Genomic DNA, 23,457 nt, shown 5'->3' on the forward strand with positions numbered 1-23,457 from the left:
TATCATGTCCTAGCTTTGTTGATATGTCACTGCTCCTTTGCCCAGCCTGGCACTGTCCACACTCCAGCAGTTTCTCCCCTCTCAGGCACCCTCCACACTGTCCCCTACTTTGGGATCAGCCCAGAGCTGATCTGCCATAGATTTTCCTTCCAGCTCCCAAAGCTACTAAAACACATACTACATCAGCCCCTGAACTTGGGCCCAGGGATGATGGTGGAGGAGGTGGTAGTTAAGTAAAAAGCAAAAACAAAAACAAAAAGCCAAACCAAACAAAACTTAGAGTTCTTTAAAATGCTGGATTATCCATCCTTCTGGTAAATCTCTTCTCAGTGAGCTAGGGTTAAAGGCAGCCTTGTTGTGGAAAAGACTTCCTGGGACTGGGTCATTCATTCATTCAATATTCATTTCATTCATTTAACAAGCTCATCCTTCATTCTACAAACATTTGTTCTTGCTGTGGGCCAGGCACCGTGTCAGGCAGTAGGAGTTAGATGAATAAGAACACGTTTCTGGGATAAATTAGGAAAGCTGGCTTCTAAACAACGGTTCGCAATAATTGTTTCTCTTTCTTTTCCTTCGGTCACAGCCTGACTTCCCCCAGTCCTATCCACAGTGCAAAGAGCGACTCCATTATAACCCAGTCGGAGGAGAAGGCAGATTTCGTGATTATTCCCTCTGAAGGAATAGAGAACAAAACAGGTACTATTTCTCAGCCTGCCTGGGTTGGCTCAAGGAACAGCTTCAAGAGTCTGGGGGTCCTGACTGTCTCCTTGGCCTTCTCCCTCCATATTCTGTGCATGCAGGGTCCACTCTAGAGAGCTCTAATGCTCTGTAGCCAGTAAATGTTGTATCCTCTCATAGATTGTCACTTCTGATGTCCTAGCTGTCAACTATCCTGCAGCAGTGTAGACAGGCTGTTCATTAGCCGGCTGCCTATGAATTAGGAGATGACTTTAAAACAGGCAGAAGCCTACTCAAGTTAACAGTTTTTATTATTTCTGTGTTATGCAAATAATTTCAGTGCTTCTCTAACTTAAGTTGGGGCCAGGAATATATAGTAGGAGGTGAGGCGTCTGTGAGAACATACAGCACAGAGCAGGTCTGCATCATGTTTGGTATAAAGGCTACAGAAAGGACCAGAGTTCCCTTTGTGTAGACTTCTTCCTCTGTCTCGGTCGATCTTTTTCTTACATTAAACACAGAGGAAAGCATGGAAGAAGCGAAGCACAAGACTTAGAGTTTTATTTGCCTGTAAGGGATATAATGAAACTGAAGCCCTCTGAAGGAAAACTGGAATTAAATTCTTCCTTATTCCATTTCCTGTCTAGCCCTGGCGTTAGTACTAAAAAGTCAGTCTTGTTCCTGAGTCAGAAATTCCTGGCACCCTGGGGAGGGAGAGGGAGGCCTTTACAGAGTGCTGGCTCTGAACCAGCTACCACGGGCCCTGCACATAGGTTACCTCATTTAGTCGCACAACAACCCAGAGGGATTATACTTATCATATTCATTCTTATGAATGAACTCAGAGCAAAGAGACTGTAAAGATAGGGAAATAAAACCAGAGAGAGAGAGAGAGAGAGAGATGAAACACTTCGTACAAGTATGGTTTGTTTCCTTTGTGACTCACACAATGTTATATGTGAAAGGGATTCAGTCATAGCAGAATGGTCAAAGGAACTTGAGTTGAGGTCTTCCCTCTAAAGCTCCAGAGCAACCAACAGGAATTTTGTTTTCATTGCCTCTGACAGCTTCCCCCTTTGTAGCTGGCAGGATCAAGCACTAGGAATGCCAATTCTAGAGAATTAAGAGGAAAATCTGTCCCATACCAAGATTCCCAGGGAGTCCTATTGCTTCCTTAAGGTTCGAAAGAGGATGGATCTCCACAACAGTGTCACTCCCGTGAGCCTGGAGTCTGTCAATGGCCAGTTCTCTCTGTCTCACAACCCCACCTGGTGGAGAGTCCAGTCTGTGCAGTGAGGGCAGGTTCCGCAGGCAGGTGACCTGGCCCTATGAACACGCAGGACTGTGACTGCTTTCTGCCTGCAGCTCAGTTTTCTTCAACATGAACTGTACTCCCTCCTTTCCTCTTGTAGAGGAGACAGACTCTCCATTATCCCGGGACTGGAGACCAGGCAGCCCCCGGCCCTATCTGGAGACTTCATGGGAAGAACAGCTGTTGGAACAACAAGAACATTTGGAAAAAGAAATGGAGGAAGCCAAGAAAATGATATCAGGATTACAGGTAGCTCTTTGCCTCATAGTTTGTCTTCAGTGCACCAATTTTTTTCTTTTTTTCTTGGCTGCGCTGCACGGCTTGTGGGATCTTAGTTCCCCGACCAGGAATTGAACCCTGGCCATGGCAGTGAAAGCGCTGAATCCTAACCGCTGGGCCACCAGGGAATTCCCGCACCAATTGTTTATTATTTTTAAGTCACTCGGATCAGTTGAAAGTAAACTGACTCAGTTATGTATGAGGTCAGAATTGGGGAGTTTACATAGGGGGAGTAGTGCGCGAAGAGCAGAAAATCCCTTACAGGTGAGTATGCTTAAATGGGCCTCAGGGACTCTTGTTGACAGCATGGCTGTTAGGAGTTCTGCAAGCATGGGAGCCATATCCACCGTTACCAAACCTCTACTCTGGCTCTCTGCTTTGTGGGTGGGTTTCTCCCCTGTCTGCAGCCACAGACCTGCAATGGCAGCTTTCACCGCAGAATGGCATTGTGAAGAGTCAGGATTTTCTCCTAGGAATTCACCGTCAGGAAGGCTGTACATGCCAGTAATGCTGCGGGTCTCTGCCTGGTCTAGCTAAGGGATTTAGCTCACTCTTAGTGCATTTGTAAGTGGACGCCAAGGCATAATGATCAGGTAGAAGAGCAACAAAGCCCTTCAGTTTTTCCTATACCTTCTGTGCCAGCAAATCTCCCCCAGAGGCCAACTGACCCACTTGACTTAGTTCCTACCCTGAATGACCCCCCTCAGTCCTCCGTCTTTGTGTGTCTGTCCCTGTTTGGGGGAGCCCTTATAGTGTTCTGATGACCCTGAAATTGCCTAGGAATATTCCTTTCTGTTTGTGCTGGGAACTGCACTGCTTCTGAATTGTCAAATATTTATGGACACGTAAACAAAGCCCACATTATGTGAGTGGCTCTGGCAGCCTGCAGGCGGTGGAGGGCGTACTCCCAGCCAGCCAGCAACAGGGTGGGGACACAAAGCGTTCCTAAAGAAAAAGGGAGATTCGTGCAGTGGTAAAATAATTTGCATAATGTATGCCCCAGGAACTGAGAGGGGTTGGAGGAACGTTTACTGCCTAAACATTCCCAAGGAGGTTGTTGCTCTTCCCTCATTTGCTCTGTATTTTTAAATGTCTGCCTTTTAGTTCCCTTCTCTGTCCCTCCAATAAGGAATGGTTTAGTTAATGGAATGGTTTTTCTGTGCTGTCCTTTAATAGGAAGGATTAAAGCATGGAGGATTTTGGGATTGTACTCAACCAGGTTTTTCCCAGGATAATTTCACTGTATGAACATAGATATCCATCAATTTGGTTTTCAGTTTGGTTTGCATTTTTCAATCTGGGAGAAATCCCATAGCGGATTAGACAGAAAAAGAAGAGAATCAACAGGCAGAAAGTCAGCATCCTAATATTCCCTGCAAACAGAGGAGTTTTAATTCACAGCCACAGGATCACAATGAGAATTCAGTTCCATTACAGAATACAATGGGGCTCACAGCATCCACTGGGCTTCTTAACTCTTTCAGTGATGAACAAGTTGCATGCTGAGCCACGTCCAGGATTTCTGACTTTTTAGTGTACGTTATTAGAGCCGGGTGAACACTTTGACCGTAGAGTCCATATTTCTGTAGTGTCGTTCTCCCCAGGTCCCTGCCACAACTCCATGGGATAACCAAATTCATTCGCTTGGCTAAAATTGTATTATTAATTAGTACTTGGTAGACTTGGTAGTGGCTGGGTCTTAAAATGATTTTATATACCAACATTTATGATGTAATTTATGTTATATTTATTGAAACAAGGTTTAACCTCTGTATCTCTTCTCTTTGGATTGGATTGAGAAAAAATCGTGATACAAAATGGTGCTAGATTTTTAAATCTTTCACTGAGCCCGTAGGTCTTGTACCTACCTGCAGGGGTAGACCCAAGTTTTGTGGGTCCTAAAGCATACCATTTGGGGGGGCCTTCTTTAAGATTTAAGATTACAGATTATGACGACAATGTTAGCTATAGGACCCTGGGAGGGGCAGGACTGGGAAGGCGCCCTGAGGTTTGAGCTTCCTTAGCCTCAGGGTAAATCTGCATCACCCGCCACCCCACCGCCAATATTCTAATGAAAACAAAGCCTGGTGTGAGGCCTTGAAATAAATACGGACACCTTTCCGCAAATACGTTTTCCTTCTTGTTCTATCCAGGTTGCCCTAGGGAGCAAAAAAGAAGAATTATTAAATCAAACAAACCCAAGTCCAAGCTCTAAATGTATTCCAAATAATTCCTTATAATAAACTTTTCTATGGCAGGATAATTCTACACTGTTTTGAGTTCACTTTCCAGCTGCTAAAATTCAGTTTGGACAGCTCCTGTTTGAAATGTCGCTTCTGAAAGGAAAATTTATTTTTAGAATTTTTTTCTGGGGCCAAGGAGCCTTGGAGCAGAGGGTTCAGGTGTATCCAGAGAGGTGAGAGAGGCCTGGAGCACTGGCCGGACAAAAGCACTCCAGACAGATTCAGGATGAGCAGCTGGAGGTATCTAAGGGTCCACAGTTACCAGGGAGATTTCTAGAGGAAGCCCAGTTGTAGTTTCATTTTGGGATGAGCTTACCAAGGCCAACTCTAGACTCCATCATCTGATGGGAGTTAAGTTTCTTTCTGCCTTTGTGGTTGTCCAGGCCTTACTGCTCAATGGATCCTTACCCGAAGATGAACAGGAGAGGCCCTTGGCCCTCTGTGAACCAGGAGTCAATCCCGAGGAACAATTGGTGAGCTCCTTCTTTTGTGACTGGACACTGAATAATCTGGTTTGAGTGTTTGATTTATTTTTAGCATTGGACACTCATCTGTGCCCTCTTAAAATGCTCTCTTCCCTGACTTCAACTCTTCTGGCTTTCCTCATATATGTTTGACTACTCTTCCTTTCTCCCACAAATATTTATTGTGTGCTGACTGTCCCAGACACTGTTTCAAAGAGCCAGAGACACCTGAAGGACAGATCAGACCTCAGACCCTCTCCTCGTGGAGTCTACATTCAGGTCCCTGTCGACTGATAAAAAATGCACAACCTAAAAGTCAAGGCTTATGTTTCATTCGGTGAGGACTTAAGGACAAAACTAAGGACTTAAGCCCAGGACACAGCATCTCAGATAACTCTGAGAGACTGCTCCACAGAGGAAGGGGGGAAGCCAGGATATATAGGAGTTTTTGCAACAAAAACAGGTAGTCAGAACATCAAAAGATTACTCTTTTTTTTTTTTTTTTTTTGCGGTACGCGGGCCTCTCACTGTTGTGGCCTCTCCCGTTGCGGAGCACAGGCTCCGGACGCGCAGGCTCAGCGGCCATGGCTCACGGGCCCAGCCGCTCCGCGGCATGTGGGATCCTCCCAGACCGGGGCACGAACCCGTGTCCCCTGCATTGGCAGGTGGACTCTCAACCACTGCGCCACCAGGGAAGCCCAAAAGATTACTCTTAATAAAAGAAAACCAGGTATTTCAAGGAATTCAGCGCTTTTCTATGTATGGGAAGATGCAAGAGTCTGGTCTCACTGACGTCGTTCCTTTGATGTGCACCTCAGCTATCTGGGGCCAGGATCCTGCGCTTTCTCATCCTGAGTCTCCTCAGAGGTGGTTGCAGCAGTTGACTGCTAGATGCGGGCATTCTTTGTTTCCACCCTGAGTTCCCTCAGGGCTCACCGCCCAGGCAGTTGTCCTGCGGTGGCTTGATGGCTGTCTTTATTTATTGATTTGGCAGGTGGCATTCTTAGTTCACATCCCCTTTGAATCTTCTCTTTTTCTGCCTGTGCCTTAAATGTTGCTGCTTCTCAGGGTTCCACTCTGGGCCCTCTTCTATCTTATCCATTCACCTGGGTAATACCTGCTGCCATGGCTTCACTTGCTTCCCACCTGTCTCATATGTTGCCTCTCAAATATTTATTTCTAGCCTAGCTCTCTCCATGGAGTTCTACATTTATAAATGTAACATGCACCTGCCTGTTGATTATCTCCACTATATGCCCCATAAGCATCTCAATTTCAATGAGTCCTAAATTAAATACCTTTCTCTTCCTTCTCTCCCCACCCCCAAAACTACTTGTCTTCTAGGTTTCTGTTCTTTATCACTATCCATCTACCCAAATACCCAAAACAAATCTGAATCTCATCCTGGAATCCTTTGCGGCCCTTCCCTCTATATCCAGTTAGTCACCAAGTTTTTCAGTATACTTTGAAAATATGTTCGTCCAGTTTTCTCCATTCTCACAGCTGCTACTTTAATTTCAGGCCTCCGTCCAGTATTCTTGTGGCCTTCTAACTGGTTTTCCTGATTCCTGTCCTGTCCTCCTCTAATTCATTTTCCATAAAACAGCAAGAATAATTTGACTTCAAAGCAGATTTTATTTTGTCATCCCTTTGCCTAAAACTTTTCATCAGTTCCCCATTGCCCTTACTGGCCTTCATCATCCTGCTCCATTTTCCCCTCGAGCCTCATCTCTTGTCATTTCTCTTTCCACTTGCCCAGCCCCTGCACACAACACACACATATTCATTCTAAACTTTATCCACATTCATCTACTCACACCACCCCGGCCATATGCATCACTGGAGGGCAGGGACTGTTTCCTGTTCTTTGCAGCCGCTGTACAGGGCTAGCATCTAATAACTGCTCAATAAATAGTTGTTGAATGAATGGCCTCTGAATTTTACAGCATAGGTACATAACCATCTCTTTTTGCCTTACATTCAGATTATAATCCAAAGTCGTCTGGATCAGAGTATGGAGGAGAATCAGGACCTAAAGGTATGTCAGGAAATGTACATTTTGCCCTTTGAAAAAAATTTATGGGACTATTACACACCAACTTCAGGGCAGTAATGGGGAGCAGGGAAGGATGCAGGCTCAAGACTTTGGCTGTACCTGTATTATGTCTTTAATTGAGAGAGAGAGATATGTCCTAAATATGGCAAAAAGGTGATACCTTTTTAATCTCAGTGGTTAGTAATAGGTATCTATGTCATTATTGCCTATACCTTTCTGTATATTTGAAATGTTTCATATTGTTTATCTTTTTAATTAAAATAAACAGTGGATCTAATATCCATATGGTCATATTTTAAATAATTGACATAACATTATATTAGTTTCAGCTGTACAACGTATGTATATATTGTAAAATAATCACAATAAGCCTAGTTAACATTTGTCACCATACATAGTTACAGATTTTTTTCTTGCGATGAGAACTTTTTTAAAAATTAATTAATTAATTAATTAATTAACTTAAAATTTTTGGCTGCGTTGTTTCTTCATTGCTGCGCGTGGGCTTTCTCTAGTTGTGGCAAGCGGGGGCTACTCTTCGTTGCAGTATGTGAGCTACTCACTGCCGTGGCTTCTCTTGTTGAGGAGCATGGGCTCTAGGTGCACAGGCTTCAGTAGTTGTGGAGTGTGGGCTCAGTAGTTGTGCCTCGCGGGCTCTAGAGCGCAGGCTCAGTAGTTGAGGCACACGGGCTTAGTTGCTCCGTGGAATGTGGGACCTTCCCGGACCACGGCTCGAACCCGTGTCCCCTGCATCGGCAGGCGGACTCTCAACCACTGCGCCACCAGGGAAGCCCAGTATGGTCTTTTTTAATGAACACTTTCCAAAATTCTTTTAGTTCAGTGGGTCTTAGCTTTTTTGAGGCCATAAGTATATGACTACAGCCATTAACCCTCTCCCCAGAAATTTGCATGAAAGCACCCACACCCACTCACTGACTTGAATTTTGATTGGAGTAACTTTGGAGCCCATCTGTGGAGTCCAGGTCAAGAATCCCCATTTTAGATATGTTAATTCCAAACTCTTGATGGGGTGCAATAGGAAAAGAAGAGAGTACAGTCTGAGTTGTGGGTGTTTCTCTCCTATAATCTCTTTCCTAGTAACAGTCATAATCTGTTGTAAGGGAGGGTTAACTAAGTCTTTTATTATTGGGCTAAATGTGGTTTTGTTTGGTCCATAAAGAACAATACGCTCTTCGAGAACAGAAGCACTCTAATCCTTTCCGAACATTAAAAATGAAGGTAATTATTTCATGAAATTGGGGGTAGCCATATTAAGATATGATCATATATTTCAGTGAGAGGGATTTAGATTGTTATGATTTATGATGAAGTTTCCCTGTTGGCGAGGATTGCTAAATATAGGAATGAGAACCTATGGGAATATATGGTAACTTATTTCTTGGCAAGAAAGAGCATGGGCAGTTGAGCCTGGACAACTGGACAGCTGAGCCTGGGTGCCACAGGGAAGAATGGAATGGGTCCTGTTTGTTTCTGTGGGTCAGCCTTTACTGTTTACTAGAAGGCAGACCTGTCTTCTGCCTCGGTGGAAGGTTGATTTTTCTTGGAATGGTTATATCTGAGTTTTGTGTTCTTACTGACGGAATGAGCTAATGCTTCTGAAGCAACCCAGATGCTACCATCTCATCTAACGATATTTGGTTTGCAGAAGGAGCTGCTGAAGTATAAACAAGAAGCCAGAAACTTACAGGGGATCAAGGTAAAAACAAAGACATATAACTCTTTAAATAAACTCTCTACAAAGTAAAGCAGTCTGTGGATAAGAGTGGGTCCTGGGGGGCTAGCTGGGTCCTATAGTCTTTTCTTGTGTACCTCTGATGGGGCCTTTCACAGGCTCTGTGCTACTAGTAAAGAGAGGGCTTTGTGGATGGGAAGTGAGACAGGTGGAGGAATATACCTCTGTTTTGCTGAGGCTTATTTCTGGTGGTTATGACTCATGGTGCTGTCATTTCCCTCTGCCACCTTCGTTGTTTCTATGTGTGAAAACAATCCGTTATTACAGTTTTCTTCAGTTTCAGTTTTCTGTCAGTTTTCTTCAGTTCTGAGAAGAATATACTCTTAAAAATTGTAATTTACTTAGGTTTTGAATAGTTAATGACATTCAAATGGTTTGAAGCTAAAAGGGTACAAAAGGATGATCCTTGAGAAGTCTGCCTTCCAGCCCTGTCCTCCCAGTCACCTAGTTCTCTTTCTTATCAGTTAGTACCAAATATGTATGTATGTAATTGTTCCCCAAATAATTACATACTATAAATACAGTTTGACACGTTGCTCTTTTCACTTAGCAATGTATCTTAGAGATCGTTCTATTTCAGTACATAAAGACCTTAGTATTCCAGTATGTGGAATCTTATAATTCATTTAATCAGTTCCTACTGATAGTCTTCTGGGTTAGTTCCAGTCTTTTGCTAATACAAACAGTGATCTAGCTAATAATCTTGCTTATATGTTATTTCACCCAAGTAGGAGTATATGTGCTGAATGAATACCTGGAAGTGCAAAAAGATGTTCTCAAGCTGCTGCTTTTCCCTCTCCTCTTCCCGATACTCCCATTCATGGGCTAGACTAGGGTATAACTCAGCAGCGTTTTCCAGGGTATATTCTATAGCCTCAGTCCTTTGAGATACTCCAGAAAACAGCATGTTTCATGCTCAAATAAAAAGCAGTGCTCTATAGGCTTGAAGAGTCACAATGAATAACAGCATATTAAAGGACCAGAGAAGGTCTGTCCTAAAGACGTTGGCCTAAAACAGTTAGACTATTAACCACAGAAGTGTTTCCCCCCCCCCTGCCATGTAACACTTATTAACATCCCATGGAACACACTCTGGGAAACACTCCTCTGCACCACTGGTACCAAGGGCACCTTTGACCACCTTGCCATGTACTGTCATGGCAAGACAGCATATTTAAGCGTGGGCTCCCACATTTTCCAGAGCCTACACCATTTCTCTGCAGTCTGTAAAGAGAGAAAAATCAGGGCAAATCCCCTGTGATGCAGCTCCAGTCCATTAGTTCCATTTGAAGTCACCGTGGTTGGAGGATTGTGTCATAGCTGATCCTTTTAAATAAGTATGTACAACCCACCTTGTCTGAGGCCTGGTGGAAACCAAGATGGTCCAAGCTAAGAGAAAGACAGCCTAAAGCTTGTAGGATCCTATGACAGTGGGAAGAGGAACCATCAGTCTAAGAACATTTCTGAACATGGAAATAGAATCCCAATCCTGGTCCAGACTAGGCACTGGAAGGCGGTGGAGGCAGGGCAGCAGCAGGCCTCTAGAAGGCAAGGGTGGCAGTGATTCCAGGGCTCCTATGTGAACAGGGTGTCGGACAGTGATAGGGCCCAGCCGTCTAGGACAAAAGAGCTCATCTAGACTGAGTATTTATAGGCCCAAGATACAGAGAAGAAAGCCAGGGAGGGAGGAGGGAGAGTGCATTGTCCAAGGTCACTGTCAGGTAAGCAAGTGGTAGACGTGTAATTTGAGACTAGGTCTGTCTGATCCCAAAGGCCACTTATTCTTCCTCTAGGCCATCATGCTGTCAGCAATGCAGTGGAAAGTAGGGGCAGGTAATGGATGGAGGAAAAAATCAGGTTTCCATCAGCTTGGTAGGACAATGGATATGATTTTCCTTTAGATTCTAGTGTCCTGGAAGGGAACAGAAAAATTACTGCTCATCTCCTTGTGGCAAGACCCTGTACTTTTTTTTTTTTTTTTTTTTGCGGTACACGGGCCTCTCACTGCTGTGGCCTCTCCCGTTGCGGAGCACAGGCTCCGGACGCACAGGCTCAGCGGCCATGGCTCATGGGCCCAGCCTCTCCACGGCATATGGGATCTTCCCGGACCAGGGCACGAACCCGTGTCCCCTGCATCGGCAGGTGGACTCCCAACCACTGCACCACCAGGGAAGCCCGACCCTGTACTCTTTTTGTCTCCCAGTTTAGTGATAACTGACCGATTGATGAGTTGGGACCAAAGTAGTGAGTGTGCTTTCTCCCCAGGATGCCTTGCAGCAGAGGCTGACTCAGCAGGACACGTCAGTCCTTCAGCTCAAACAAGAACTGCTGAGGGCAAATATGGACAAAGATGAGCTGCACAACCAGAACGTGAGTTGAAAGAGTGAACTTGGACTTCATTGAGCCCCAGGTAGCAAAGTAGGATACAGTATAAAGTCCGTTTAGATCTATTCCCCATCAGACTCCTCTCTGTTCCTAGGTGAAAGCCCATGCCACACTGGCCTCGAGCCCTTCAACTTTGAGGGCACTGAGACACTGAGGCTGCATTGTGCTTCTGCAGTCTGGTTATCTCACTGAAGAGGTGGAGAGCGGCTGTGTGTTTTTACCATAGTCATGCCCTCTCTGTGCTGTATGCTGTAACTGCCAACATCAACTCCAGTTACTAAGTAGCTGGTTTCCTACTGGATTGGCAGACAATACTTCCACACCAACGAATTCTTTCTTATTCTTCTTGCAGGTGGATCTGCAGAGGAAGCTAGACGAGAGGAATCGGCTCTTGGGAGAATATAAAGTAAGAATGTATATCAGTTTGGAAATTATTTCCATCTGACCTTTGGTGAACAGCCTTTTGTTGCTGTTGTTCAAACAGCACTTAAGTACTCTGTTCTCATTCTTGCTTTCTACAAGGAAATCCTTTTCTGAGTTCCCTTGATCCAGTAACCCTGAAGGTAGATAGCATGGCTAGGAGCAAGAACACAGAACTAGGAGTCTGGAAACTTCACTTCAGTCTTAACCTTTACCTCTAGCTAGCATGGACGGCATGCAGTGGTCCTCCTGCTAATGGTAGTTCCCGTCCTCCTTCCCTTTCCCAGAATCCTTTGCTCCATGTGAGGCTCCCATGGTATGTAACGTCTTCCCGTGCAGCTTGAGGAAAGGGCTGTTCCCTCTGCGGCTCTGCTTTCCTCAGGTGGAAACTGCATCACAGCAGGTGAAGCGTTGGATGTCCTTGGCTTTGCCGTGCATCTGAAGGCTGTGTCTCTGTTGCAGAAGGAACTGGGCCAGAAGGACCGCCTCCTGAAGCAGTACCAGGCCAAGTTGGAGGAAGCACTTCGGAAACTCTCTGAGGCCAGTTACCAGCAGGTGGGGACACGTTCCGCCACGGACTTTCCTGCCCCTGTGACCTGAGCAAGTCCTTTTCTGATGGAGTGTCTGATTTGCAGGTGGATCTGGAGCGGGAGCTGGAACACAAAGACGTCCTTTTGGCTCACTGTATGAAAAGAGAGGCAGAGGAGGTAACCTTCCACTCGGGGTCTCCCTCCCATGTTTACAAGGGCAAAGAGGGAGACTCTGTTATCGACTCGGGGCTGAACCAACACCACAGGTCAGTTTGTCAGGAGGCGATTTGGCGAGGCACTTACAAGTGCGGGTTCTGGGATAAGAAAGTCTGGTTTCAAATTCCAGCTCTATTACTTTCTTACCATTGTGTACCTTCATTTGCTTCGCTTTTGAACCTTAGAAATAACGTTCATCTGGAAAATGACAGTGGCCTTCTCTGCCATTATGAAGAGTACATAAGATAACCCATTAAGTTACTAAACACAGTCCTGGTAGATCCACCTGGCACAGAGTTAGGCTCAAAAAATACTAGTCATTGTTCTTTTTTGTTCTATTACTGAAGCAAAGGCAGGAGATGCTGGAGCAGCATTCTCAGGCCCTCCAGGGGCCAGGCAGAGGCTAGGTTGGTGCCTCCAGGCGAGGTTTTCATTTTGTTCACTCTGCGTTCAGTGGTGCCTTCTGAGTGTCAAGCATCGGTGATATAGCAGTGAACAAAAGGGAAGAAAATCTCTGCACTGTGTCAGGAGGTGACCAGTGTAAAGAGGAAAAATAAGGTGGGACACCTTACTTTGGAATTCTCCATTATACAAGCATCATTTCTTCTTGCCGCTATAGGTGACCCACTGCAGCAGTCACAACCCTCAAAGCAATGGTTTTCTCCTTCCAGTGGCAGGAAAAGGAGCTGCTTCAGTCACTCACAGAGGGGTAGGTGCTTAGGATTTGAGTGCAGACTTGCCACTTCCAGCCAAAACCAGAAGAGTACCCTAGCCATCGCCAGTGGAGTAGGCCTTTCATATCCCCATTCCCCAATTCTTGCATCTGTTGGGCGTGTAAAGTTGTGAGGCACTTGCTATCCAAAATTAAGAATTAGTGGGCAAACAGTGGGCTTGTATCTGTGGAGGAAAATTTTCTACAGTTTACACCTCCTCCCTCAAAAATAAAAGATCTATTCTGGAAACCTCTCCCCTGTATCTTCTTAAGCCCAGCAGTTGGGATGTGGTTAATAACATGGCAGCGTGCCATGCCAGCAGCACCACATTTTTGCCCACAGAGCAGCGACCTGCAGCTTGTTCGGGATGCCCTCCGCAGCCTGCGCAACAGCTTCAGTGGCCACGACCCTCAGCACCACACCATCGACAGCTTGGAGCAGGGCATCTCCAGCCTCATGGAGCGCCTGCATGCCATGGACACCCAGAGGAAACAGGACAGAAGGGTAACCCTCTTTCGGTGGTGTTTCTCTTATTCCCCCAAAGAAGCTTGGTCTTATCAATTTTAATGTAGATGAAGGCAGTGCTAAGATGTAAGACCCTGCTGAAGGTTACAGTTGCTTTTCTCTTTGGTTTTCCTCTCTGGGGAGCTGACTGTTCATCATGGTATGACAGTCCAGGGAGGGAATTCACCGGTAACTCTTGCTCTTGGCAACTGTGTAACTGTCTAAGGAATTGTGGTTCTTGACCCACAGGCGTCCCTTTACTGCTTATTCTCTGTCTTCTTCCCCCCGAGTGAACTTGGCATTATATATGGGAAATATGTGGGGAAAACATTGGAAACTAAAAAGCTTTTTATAAATGTACATTTTTATTGTTAGGATAAACATGTCCAATTTTATATACTGCGGAAAAAGATGTGGTAGAAAAGTATATATTTTAGGTACACTTTTAGGATTTATATTTCTTGGTTGAATTCTCCCACTGATTATAACTCTCGTGATTTTCGTGTGGCTCCCTAGGTTCGGGTCAAGTCACCCAGAACTCAAGCAGGTAATGAATACCGGGAGTCCTGGCCCCCTATTTCAAGTAAGTACTCATTATTGCTCAGTAAGGACTCCTAGCATATTAGGTCAGAAACTTAGTATTTTTTATGCTACTGATATTTTGGGGATAGAGTTTTTCTTGTAGTACTTCACTCTTGTAATATGTTGTTTCTGTAGCAATACTAGAATTGAGTTATTTCTAGGACTGTGAAGACCCATAACATCATCATCACCACCACCATTACCCCGAGTACCATTTGGCCACGTGCAAGGTGCTGCTGATTCAGAGAGGCTAAAATATCTTAAATAAAATATCTTTGGAAATATACAAGCTCAAAATAGTTACACCAAGCAAAGCAAAATATAAAAAAAAAAACCACACATACAAATCACCCTAAAGTTCCAAATAGCACAGAAAATTTCCAGTTCTTCCTAGAGGCAAGAAGTTTAATTTCTTTGTGGACTGTCATTAAAACTTTGAGTGCAGGGCTTCCCTGGTGGCGCAGTGGTTGAGAGTCCGCCTGCCAATGCAGGGGACACGGGTTCGTGCCCCGGTCTGGGAAGATCCCACATGCCGCGGAGCGGCTGGGCCCATGAGCCATGGCCGCTGAGCCTGCGCGTCTGGAGCCTGTGCTCCGCAACGGGAGAGGCCACAACAGTGAGAGGCCCGCGTACCACAGAAAAAAAAAAAAACAACAACTTTGAGTGCATAGGTCATTCAGTTTGTTTTAACCTGCCCTGTGCCCACTCATTACATCTTTTTGCCTTGTTAATTCTGACAGGTTGGAAATCTACCCTGCCTAGTAATTTCTATTTTACTTTGTATCTTACCTTTTGGTCTAATAGCATTCACGTTTTCTTACCTTTTATAGTTTACCCAGGCCTAATCTTAAAGTATCTAAATAATAATTTATAAAAACCAAATAGTTAAAGGCTGACCATACCAGATTTATATGTTAAATATATAATTTTTAAAACCACATTAATAAACAAAATCTAAAGTAAAACATTTAAAGCATTTGCACAAATATGAAAGGTAAAATATTTTTTTGTAGAGTAGATAAGATAGCATTCTCAAGCCTCCAGATATCTTTTCCTCTTGAATGAGATCTTTACACTGGGAATGAAACAGATTACGTTAGTACCAAAATTAGTTTCAGTTTCTTTTTCTAGCATTGTTTTGACCCAGTCATTTCTGTTTTCTTGATAGGGTTTTTATTTTATTGTTATCCTCTTCAGTACTTCCTTTAGGTTAGTATAAACTGCCAATGTACGTAAGCTAAATATTTGGAAATTATTTTTCAGAAGTCTAATAAATTTCTCCCTCCCTGGAATAATTCTCTTGTGTATATGAATTACTTATTTAAAATACTACAAATAAATTCAGAGCTTCTTATAAGCTACGGTGTTAATCTAATATCTATATTTACAAAGAAGCTGAAATGTCTCTCATCTAGAAATACAAACACTTGTGTAACTTGCTAGCCCTCTAGCTACTGGCTTACTTCTCTTATTCCCCTAGGTCAAACTTCTTGAAAGAATAGTCTGCAATTGCTCTTTTTTCATCCTTACCTCGCATTCAATCCTTAATCCACTAGTTGGACTTTTACTCAGTTACTCCACTTAGTGTTCTTTTTGTTGGATCACTGTTGACTTTCTCGTTGCCTAATCAAAGTGGTTACTTTTCATACCTTATCTTCCATAGACTTTTCAAAAGCATTTACTATTCTTGAAGAGTCTTCTTCTGGAAACATTTTTCTCCTTTAACTTCACTACCAACCAGTTATTCATTCAACAGATATTTACTGAGCATCCATTATGTAGCACCCTTGTTAGGCACTGGAGGTATAGAGATGAGCAAGATGGACTTGGTACTTGCCCTCACTGGATTGTAGTCTCATGAACTAGATACAACCTCCTCTTCTTTTCCTTCTCTGTCTAACCCTTGAATGTGCCCTGAGATTCCACTAAGGTCTAGACTTTGGTCTTATATTCTTTATAGGTGATCCCTTCTACTTCCATGGCTTCAGCTACTCTTGTGTGCCAATTATTCTTAAACTTTCATCTCTAACTCCAAACCTCTTCTGAGCTGAATTCAGGACTATATTTTTGAATGCCAACTGGATATCTCTGTAGATTGAAAGGCACTTCAAACTCATGTGCAAAACTGGACACAAAACAATAGAGTGGGAAAAAGATGGAGTATAGAATCAAACAGATCTGGGATGCACTTGTAGCTATCAGCAGAGTATATCATGGGCAAGAGTATTAATTAATGTTGTATTTTAGTTTTCACATTTATGTAATGGAGATAATCGTGAAGGATTATGAGCATTAAGTACAATATTATATGCAAATAATCTGGTGTTGCGTGTGGCATCTGAGATATGCAAGGCTATGCTCTTTCTCCTTTTCACTACAGTCAAATCTCCTAAAAGAGTAATCTTCTCTCTGAACCCACTTCCTGTCTTGCCATTTACTCTTAAGGAAAAACAACAACAATAATTATTTAAAAAGTAATACAGTAGACTAGTGGAATAGAATTGAGAGTTCAGATAAAACCCATACATCTGTGATCATTTGACCAGCAAATAGTATCTTCAATAAATGGTGTTGGGACAACTGATATCTACATGCAGAAGAATAGAGTTTTACCCCTACCTCACACCATGTACAAAAATTAACTCAAAGTGCATTATTGACCTAAATACAAGGGTTAAAACTATGAAACTCTCAGAAGAAAACACAGGGGGGAATATTCATGACCTTGGATTCTTAGACATCAAAAGCATGAAAAAATAGAAAAATTGGACTTCATCAAAACTGAAAACTATTTTGCATCAAAGGACATTAACAAGAAAGTGAAAAGATGACCAGAATAGGAGAAAATATTTGAAAATCATATATCTGATAAGGGCCTGGGATGAACCATATGTAAAGAACTCTTACAGCTTAATAACAAAAGACAGAAAAATCTGATAACAAATGGGCAAAGGACTTGAATAGACATTTCCCTAAAGAAGATAAATAGTTGACCAATAAGCACATGAAAATATGCTTAAAATATGCTTAAAAAATATGCTTAGTTATTAGGGAAATGCAAACCAAAACTAGAGTGAGATACCATTTCATGCCTACTAGGTGGTTCCAAAAAAATGGAAAATAACAATTGTTGGTAAGGATGTGGAGAAATTGGAACCCTTATACATTGCTGGTGGGGATGTAAAATGGTACAGCCACTGTAGAAAACACTTTGGTGGCTCTTCAAAGAGTTAAACATAGAATTACTCTATGACCTAGCAATTCCATTCCTAGGTATATACCCAAAAGAATTAAAAGCAAGTGTTCAAAAAAGAAAACTTGTACACATAGGTTCATAGCAGAATTATTCACAATAGCTAAAAGGTGGAAGCAAGCCAAATGTCCATCAGTTGATGAGTGGATAAACAATTTCTTATATATGCATACAATGGAATATTATTCAACCATAAAAAGAATGAGGTACTGATACCTGCTACAACATTAATGAACCTTGAAAATGTTAAGTGAAAGATGCCAGACACAAAAGGGCACAATTTGGATGGATCCTTTGATATGAAATGTCCAGAGTAGGCAAATCCATAGAGACAGAAAGTAGAGTAGATTAGACAGATGTCAGGATTAGGAAGGGAGTGACTGTTTAATGGGTACAAGATTTCTTTTAAGGAGAATGAAAATGTTCTGGAACTAGATAGTGATGATTACACCACACTGTGAATGTACTAAATGCCACTGAAGTGTACACTTTAAATGGTTAAAATGGTGAGTTTTGTGTTATGTGAATTTTACCTCAATTTTTAAAAAGTGAATTTTAAAAAAGACCTGGAAGGAGCCTTGTTCCTATGCTAACAGAAAGAAAAGGTTGAATAGTCCAAAATACCATAACTTTCTTGAATCCATCAGAGAAATGAAATCAGAGGGTGGCTAACTAGCCAGAAATGTAAACAGGTCCCTCAATAGACAGATAGGATACAGTACTTGCTCACTTGTGGCAGAGCATGGGAGGAAGATGGGACCACCACACAAACAGCTAAGATTTTAATGAATTGTGAAAGGCTGAGCAGAGAGTATAGGAACCCTGGGGGCCATGAACGCAAGAATAGTTTGCACCTACTTGCTGACTCTTCCATCCACTTCCATTTGAGTGCTTATGGCAAAGATTTTTTGTGGGAATAGAGTCTAGAGAAAACCTGTTTTGGTGGTGGAGGCCCAGAGGAGGGGAGCACCTGTCACTGCTGGAAAAATGTGAAGCCCCATCTGGACCTTTGTCCCTTAAAGAACAAAAGTCTTGAGCCACTAAGAAAGGGCAGCAAATTCTGTTGCCCCTGCCTCCCTTTCCCAGGCAAAGGTGGAGACCTATTTCAGCTAGGGGGAAGAGAAAAGGATGAAAGCACTCTTTCCCCCAGGGGAGTGGCAGGAAACTGTACTGGGCTCAGATCACTAGAGGTTGCCTACCACTGGAGAAAGAGTAGGATCACTGAGAAAGCCCCACCCTCAAGACTGAGGTTGGATCATGACAACAGAGAAACCCCCCTCATCCCTCACCACCAGATGAGCAAGTACTGTGTAAGAAGCAATAGCAGTCTGCCTCTGTGGGAGGGGCACACGTGTGAAGAGACTGACTCTGAGGCACAGGCACACAAGTGAAGTCTAAAGTTGAGGGTGGAGCAGGAACACTGAGGAAAAACCCTCCAGCAAACCAGCTGCCTTCCTAAACATAACCTTAGAGAAATTTGAAGGTGATGGTGTGCGGAAAGTAACCTTAACAAAAATCCCAATCCCAGCTCAGTTCCTGACTAGATTGGCTGAGCTGTCCCCACCAATAGCCGGGAAGTACAAGCAGTGTGCCCGTTTCTAGACATAAACCTTTTTTACCTTAGTCTCTACTGTCTTACACATGATGTCTGATAGTCAATAAAAAATTATGAGGCATCCACAGAAGCAAGAAAAATATAAGCCACTGTCAAGAGTCAATAAGCGTCTATTCAAGAGTAGACTCAGATATGACTAGGATGTTGACACCATCAGAAAAGGAATTTTTTTTTAGTATATAAATTTATTTATTTATTTATTTTTGCTGTGTTGGGTCTTTGTTGCTGCACGCGGGCTTTCTCTAGTTGCCGTGAGCAGGGCTACTCTTCGATGCGGTGCACGGGCTTCTCATTGCAGTGGCTTCTCTTGTTGCGGAGCACGGGCTCTAGGTGCGCAGGCTTCAGTAGTTGTGACACGTGGGCTCAGTAGTTGTGGCCTGTGGGCTCTAGAGCTCAGGCTCAGTAGCTGTGGAGCACGGGCTTAGTTGCTCTGTGGCATGTGAGATCTTCCAGGGCAACGGCTCGAACCCATGTCCCCTGCATTGGCAGGCGGATTCTTAACCACTGTGCCACCAGGGAAGCCCCCAGAAAAGGAATTTTTAAAAACTGTGTTAATGGCTAAAGTAAAAATGTTAATATAATGCATGTACGGGTGAGGAATTTTAGCAAAGATATGGAAATTATGAAAAGGAGTCAAATGGAATGTTAGAAATAAAAATAAATATTACAAAGATGAAGAGTGCCTTCAGGGACTTCCCTGGTGGTGCAGTGGTTAAGAATCTGCCTGCCAATGCAGGGGACACGGGTTCGAGCCCTGCTCTGGGGAAGATCCCTCATGCTGCGGAGCTAAGCCCAAGTGCCACAACTACTGAGCCTGCGCTCTAGAGCCCCCGGGCCACAACTACTGAGCCCGTGTGCCACAACTACTGAAGCCCACTCGCCTAGAGCCTGTGCTCTGCAACAAAGAGAAGCTGCCGCAATGAGAAGCCTGTGCACCACAATGAAGAGTAGCCCCGGCTCAACACAACTAGAGAAGGCCTGCGTGTAGCAACAAAGACCCAATGCAGCCAAAAATAAATAAATAAATTAATTTTTTTAAAAAAAGTGTGCCTTCAGCAGGTTCATCAGGGTCATCAGAAGACTCAACACAGCTAAGGAAAGAATCAGTAAACTTGAAGATAGGTCAATAGAAATTACCCAAACTGCAATACAAAAAGAAAAAGAGTAGGAGAGAGGTAAAAACAAACAACCCAGAGCATCCAGTAGCTGTGGGACAATATCAAATGGACTAAGATACAAGTAATTAGGATCCCTGAACAAGAAGAGATAGAACAGGGCAGAAGAACTATTTGAAGAGATAAAGGCCAATTATTTTCCAGAAATGCTTAAAAACATCACACTACAGATCCAAGAAGTGCTGAGCATTCCAAGAAGTATGAATAGCAAGAACAACAACAAAAGAGTCAGATTGCTGAAAATCAAAGAAAAGAGAAAATCTTGAAGGTAACCAGAGAGGGGGAAAATTATTACATACAGAAGAACAAAGATGAGAATTACAGATTTCTTATCAGACCTTGCAAGTTATAGGATAGTGGGGGGACATTTTTAAAGCACTGAAAGAAAAAAATCTAGAATTCTATAAAAAGCTAGAATTCTGTAGCTAGAGAGTATATATATATATTTTACACAAAACCAAGAGAATTCACTACAAGCAGACTTGCACGGCAGGAAATGTTAAAGGAATTTCCTCAGACAGGAAGAGTATGATATGAAAGAAAGTGGGAGATGCAAAAAGAAGTGGTTAAAATGAAGGTAAATATAAAAACCTTCCCACCCTTATTTTTAATTGCTCTAAGAGATAACAGGCTTTTTAAAGCAAAAAATGTATTGATGTATTATTGGTTTATGCCATATGTGAAAGTAAAATGTATGACACTAATACAGAGATTGGGATGGAGGAATTAGGACTCTACTGTTGTCACTTCTGTAGTTCTTACATTACATGTGATGCGGTAAGTATCATTTGAAAGCTGACTGACTAATTAAAGATGTGTATTTAAATCCAAGAGCGACCACTAAATTTTTGAAGAATTAAATAAAAAATTAATAGTGGAGATAAAAAGGAATTGTAAAAATGCCCAATCCAATAGCAAAAAAAGTAAAATATCTCACTATTTAAAATATAGTTTACATGTTGAAATGGTGTATCCAAACTGAGAATCTAAACACACTGGGCTTTGAAGACAATACCAAAATATATACATGTACACATACATATATACATATACATACATACATACATATACACACATACACACTCCAAAGGTGGGGAGAAAAAGAGGATAAAAGAGAAAAGGAACAAAAAACATGGAACAAATAGAAACAAGGGAGATGATAGATTTTTAAAATAATCTGGTACATAGTTTTTTACCACTTACAAAATTATTGTTTATCAGCATCATATTAATTGGGAAGCAGCCTTGTTTGATGGGGAAAACATAGGTCAACATTGTGAAGATGGTTCATTCTCCCCAAATGATCTATAGCTTCATGCAATTCCAATAAAAATCCTATCAGACTTTTTGTAGATATAAACAAGCTGATACTAAAATTTATATGGATGAGACTAGAATAGTTCAAAAAAAAAAGTTGAGAAAAAATAAAGTAGTTGAAGGGCCACACTACCTGATTTCAAAGCTAACTATAAAGTTAGAGTAATCAAGACAGTGCAGTATAGGTGAATGGATAGACACATAGGTCATTGGAACAGAGTAGAAAGTTCAGAAATAGACTTACTTATATTTGGTCAGTTGATTTTCAACAACAGTGCAAAAACTATTTGATGGCAAAAGGATAGGCTTTTCAACAAATGATTCAGAAAAAGAGCATTGACCCATACCTCATACCATATACAAAAAAATCAACTCCAAATGGATCATAAACCTAAATTAAAAGCTAAAACTGATTTGTGATGCCTTTTAAAATCATGTATTAAATTTACACACACATGTATACACCAGGCTATGTTTCTGGGTCATTTATTCTCTGAGGTTTTTGTATACGATTTTTATAGTATTGTCACCCTGAAACAGCAATTATCATTTTATCACATGAGTTAATGTGGAGTAAGACTATTTTTCCCTCATTAATCTTTTCCTGTTTTACTCGAAAAGCCTGTGCAATCCAACTCAGTCTTCTTCATTAGTCACCCGAAACTCCTCTCACTAATGTCATCAGTGACCTGTTTACCAAACCTGTCTTTATCTACTAGACCTCTGTGTGGCATTTGCCATACTCTTACCTTCAAATTCACCTAAAATGTGTACATAACATTTTATCGGTCAGCTTGGGCTTCCATAACAAAATACCATAGATTGAGTGACTTAAACAACAGAAATTTATTTTCTCACAGTTCTGGAGGCTGGAAGTCCCAAGATCAGGATGCCAGTGTGGTCAGGTTCTGCTGATAGAGGGCTTTCTTCTTGGCTTGCAGATGGCTGCCTACCTGCTGTGTCTTCACGTGGTGGAGAGAGAGCGCTCTGGTGTCTCTTCCTCTTCTTACAAGAGCGCCAGTTCTATGGGATCAGGGCTCCACTCTTATAACCTCATTTAACTTTAATCCCTCCTTAAAGGCCCTATCTGTAATACAGTCATATGGGAGTCTAGGGCTTCAACATATGAATTTGGGGGGGGGGCACAACTGAGTCCATAGCAATATTATTTTCATGTTTTATTTTATTATATTATAACTGTTTTGCTATTTTACCCCACTAGACTTTGAGCTCCTTAATTGGCGGGAATAGTACCTAGTTTATCTTTGTATCTCTAGTACTTGATACATAATAGGCACCCAGTAAACATTTTAAATGGATGACACTTCTGTTCCCCTATCTTAGGTACTGGTAACTACCATGCATCTGTTTTCCTAGATTATAAATCTTAGTTATTTTTCCCTTTCCCTTTTATCCTTGATGTTCAACTATTTCCAAAGTACCAAGACTTTTACCTTCTAAAGCTCTCTCAAATCCATCCCTTCTCTAGCTCCAGGGCTATATCTTACCCTTCCTCATCTTTCAGATTATTTTAATTGCCTCTTAATGGGATTACTGTTTCCAGAATTTCTCCCATCCAACCCATACTAGACCCATACTTGCTGCTAGACTGACCTTTCTAAAATGCCAGTCTGATCGTATCACTTCCTTTTAATATCTCCCCAGAGCTTAAGACTAATATCTAAACATCTTAGCCTGGTGGAGTCCTTTGTGATCTGGGCCCTGCTTACTTTATTATCCTCACCTTCCATTACTTCCCAATGTATTACTTACACTCCAGCCTTACTTGTTGAGTTTCAGTTTTATAAATACATGATCCATCCCTTTTCATGCCTTTACAAGTTTCCTTCATTCTGGGAATGCCCTTTCCAACTTCTATATCTGATATATTTCTTAGGTGCTTTGTTTAACAATTCTCCAACTATGGGACCTTTCTGACCTCTTCCAGGTAGAATTAAC

The 23,457-nt window shown here is 42.4% G+C and overlaps 1 protein-coding gene across 5 annotated transcripts in view; it reads left to right on the plus strand.

Annotated features, from left to right (window-relative positions):
* Positions 1 to 23,457, plus strand: part of DIXDC1 (DIX domain containing 1) — a gene marked incomplete at its 3' end in the record, with an annotated part of 76,785 nt that overhangs the window by 45,604 nt on the left and 7,724 nt on the right. For 4 of the 5 annotated variants that reach the window (XM_082626599.1, XM_082626598.1, XM_082626597.1 and 1 more), the window contains 12 exons: positions 587 to 699; positions 2,094 to 2,242; positions 4,899 to 4,988; positions 6,964 to 7,017; positions 8,702 to 8,752; positions 11,054 to 11,158; positions 11,526 to 11,579; positions 12,056 to 12,148; positions 12,229 to 12,300; positions 12,959 to 13,048; positions 13,395 to 13,556; positions 14,073 to 14,139. In XM_082626599.1, the coding sequence (XP_082482725.1) occupies positions 587 to 699; positions 2,094 to 2,242; positions 4,899 to 4,988; positions 6,964 to 7,017; positions 8,702 to 8,752; positions 11,054 to 11,158; positions 11,526 to 11,579; positions 12,056 to 12,148; positions 12,229 to 12,300; positions 12,959 to 13,048; positions 13,395 to 13,556; positions 14,073 to 14,139 (1,100 nt within the window). The remainder of the gene's footprint in view (positions 1 to 586; positions 700 to 2,093; positions 2,243 to 4,898; positions 4,989 to 6,963; positions 7,018 to 8,701; positions 8,753 to 11,053; positions 11,159 to 11,525; positions 11,580 to 12,055; positions 12,149 to 12,228; positions 12,301 to 12,958; positions 13,049 to 13,394; positions 13,557 to 14,072; positions 14,140 to 23,457) is intronic. The other variant, XM_082626600.1, reaches the window with a different exon arrangement.

Source organism: Mesoplodon mirus (genome assembly GCF_964341445.2).
Source record: "Mesoplodon mirus genome assembly, chromosome: 7".
Lineage (NCBI taxonomy): Eukaryota > Metazoa > Chordata > Mammalia > Artiodactyla > Ziphiidae > Mesoplodon > Mesoplodon mirus.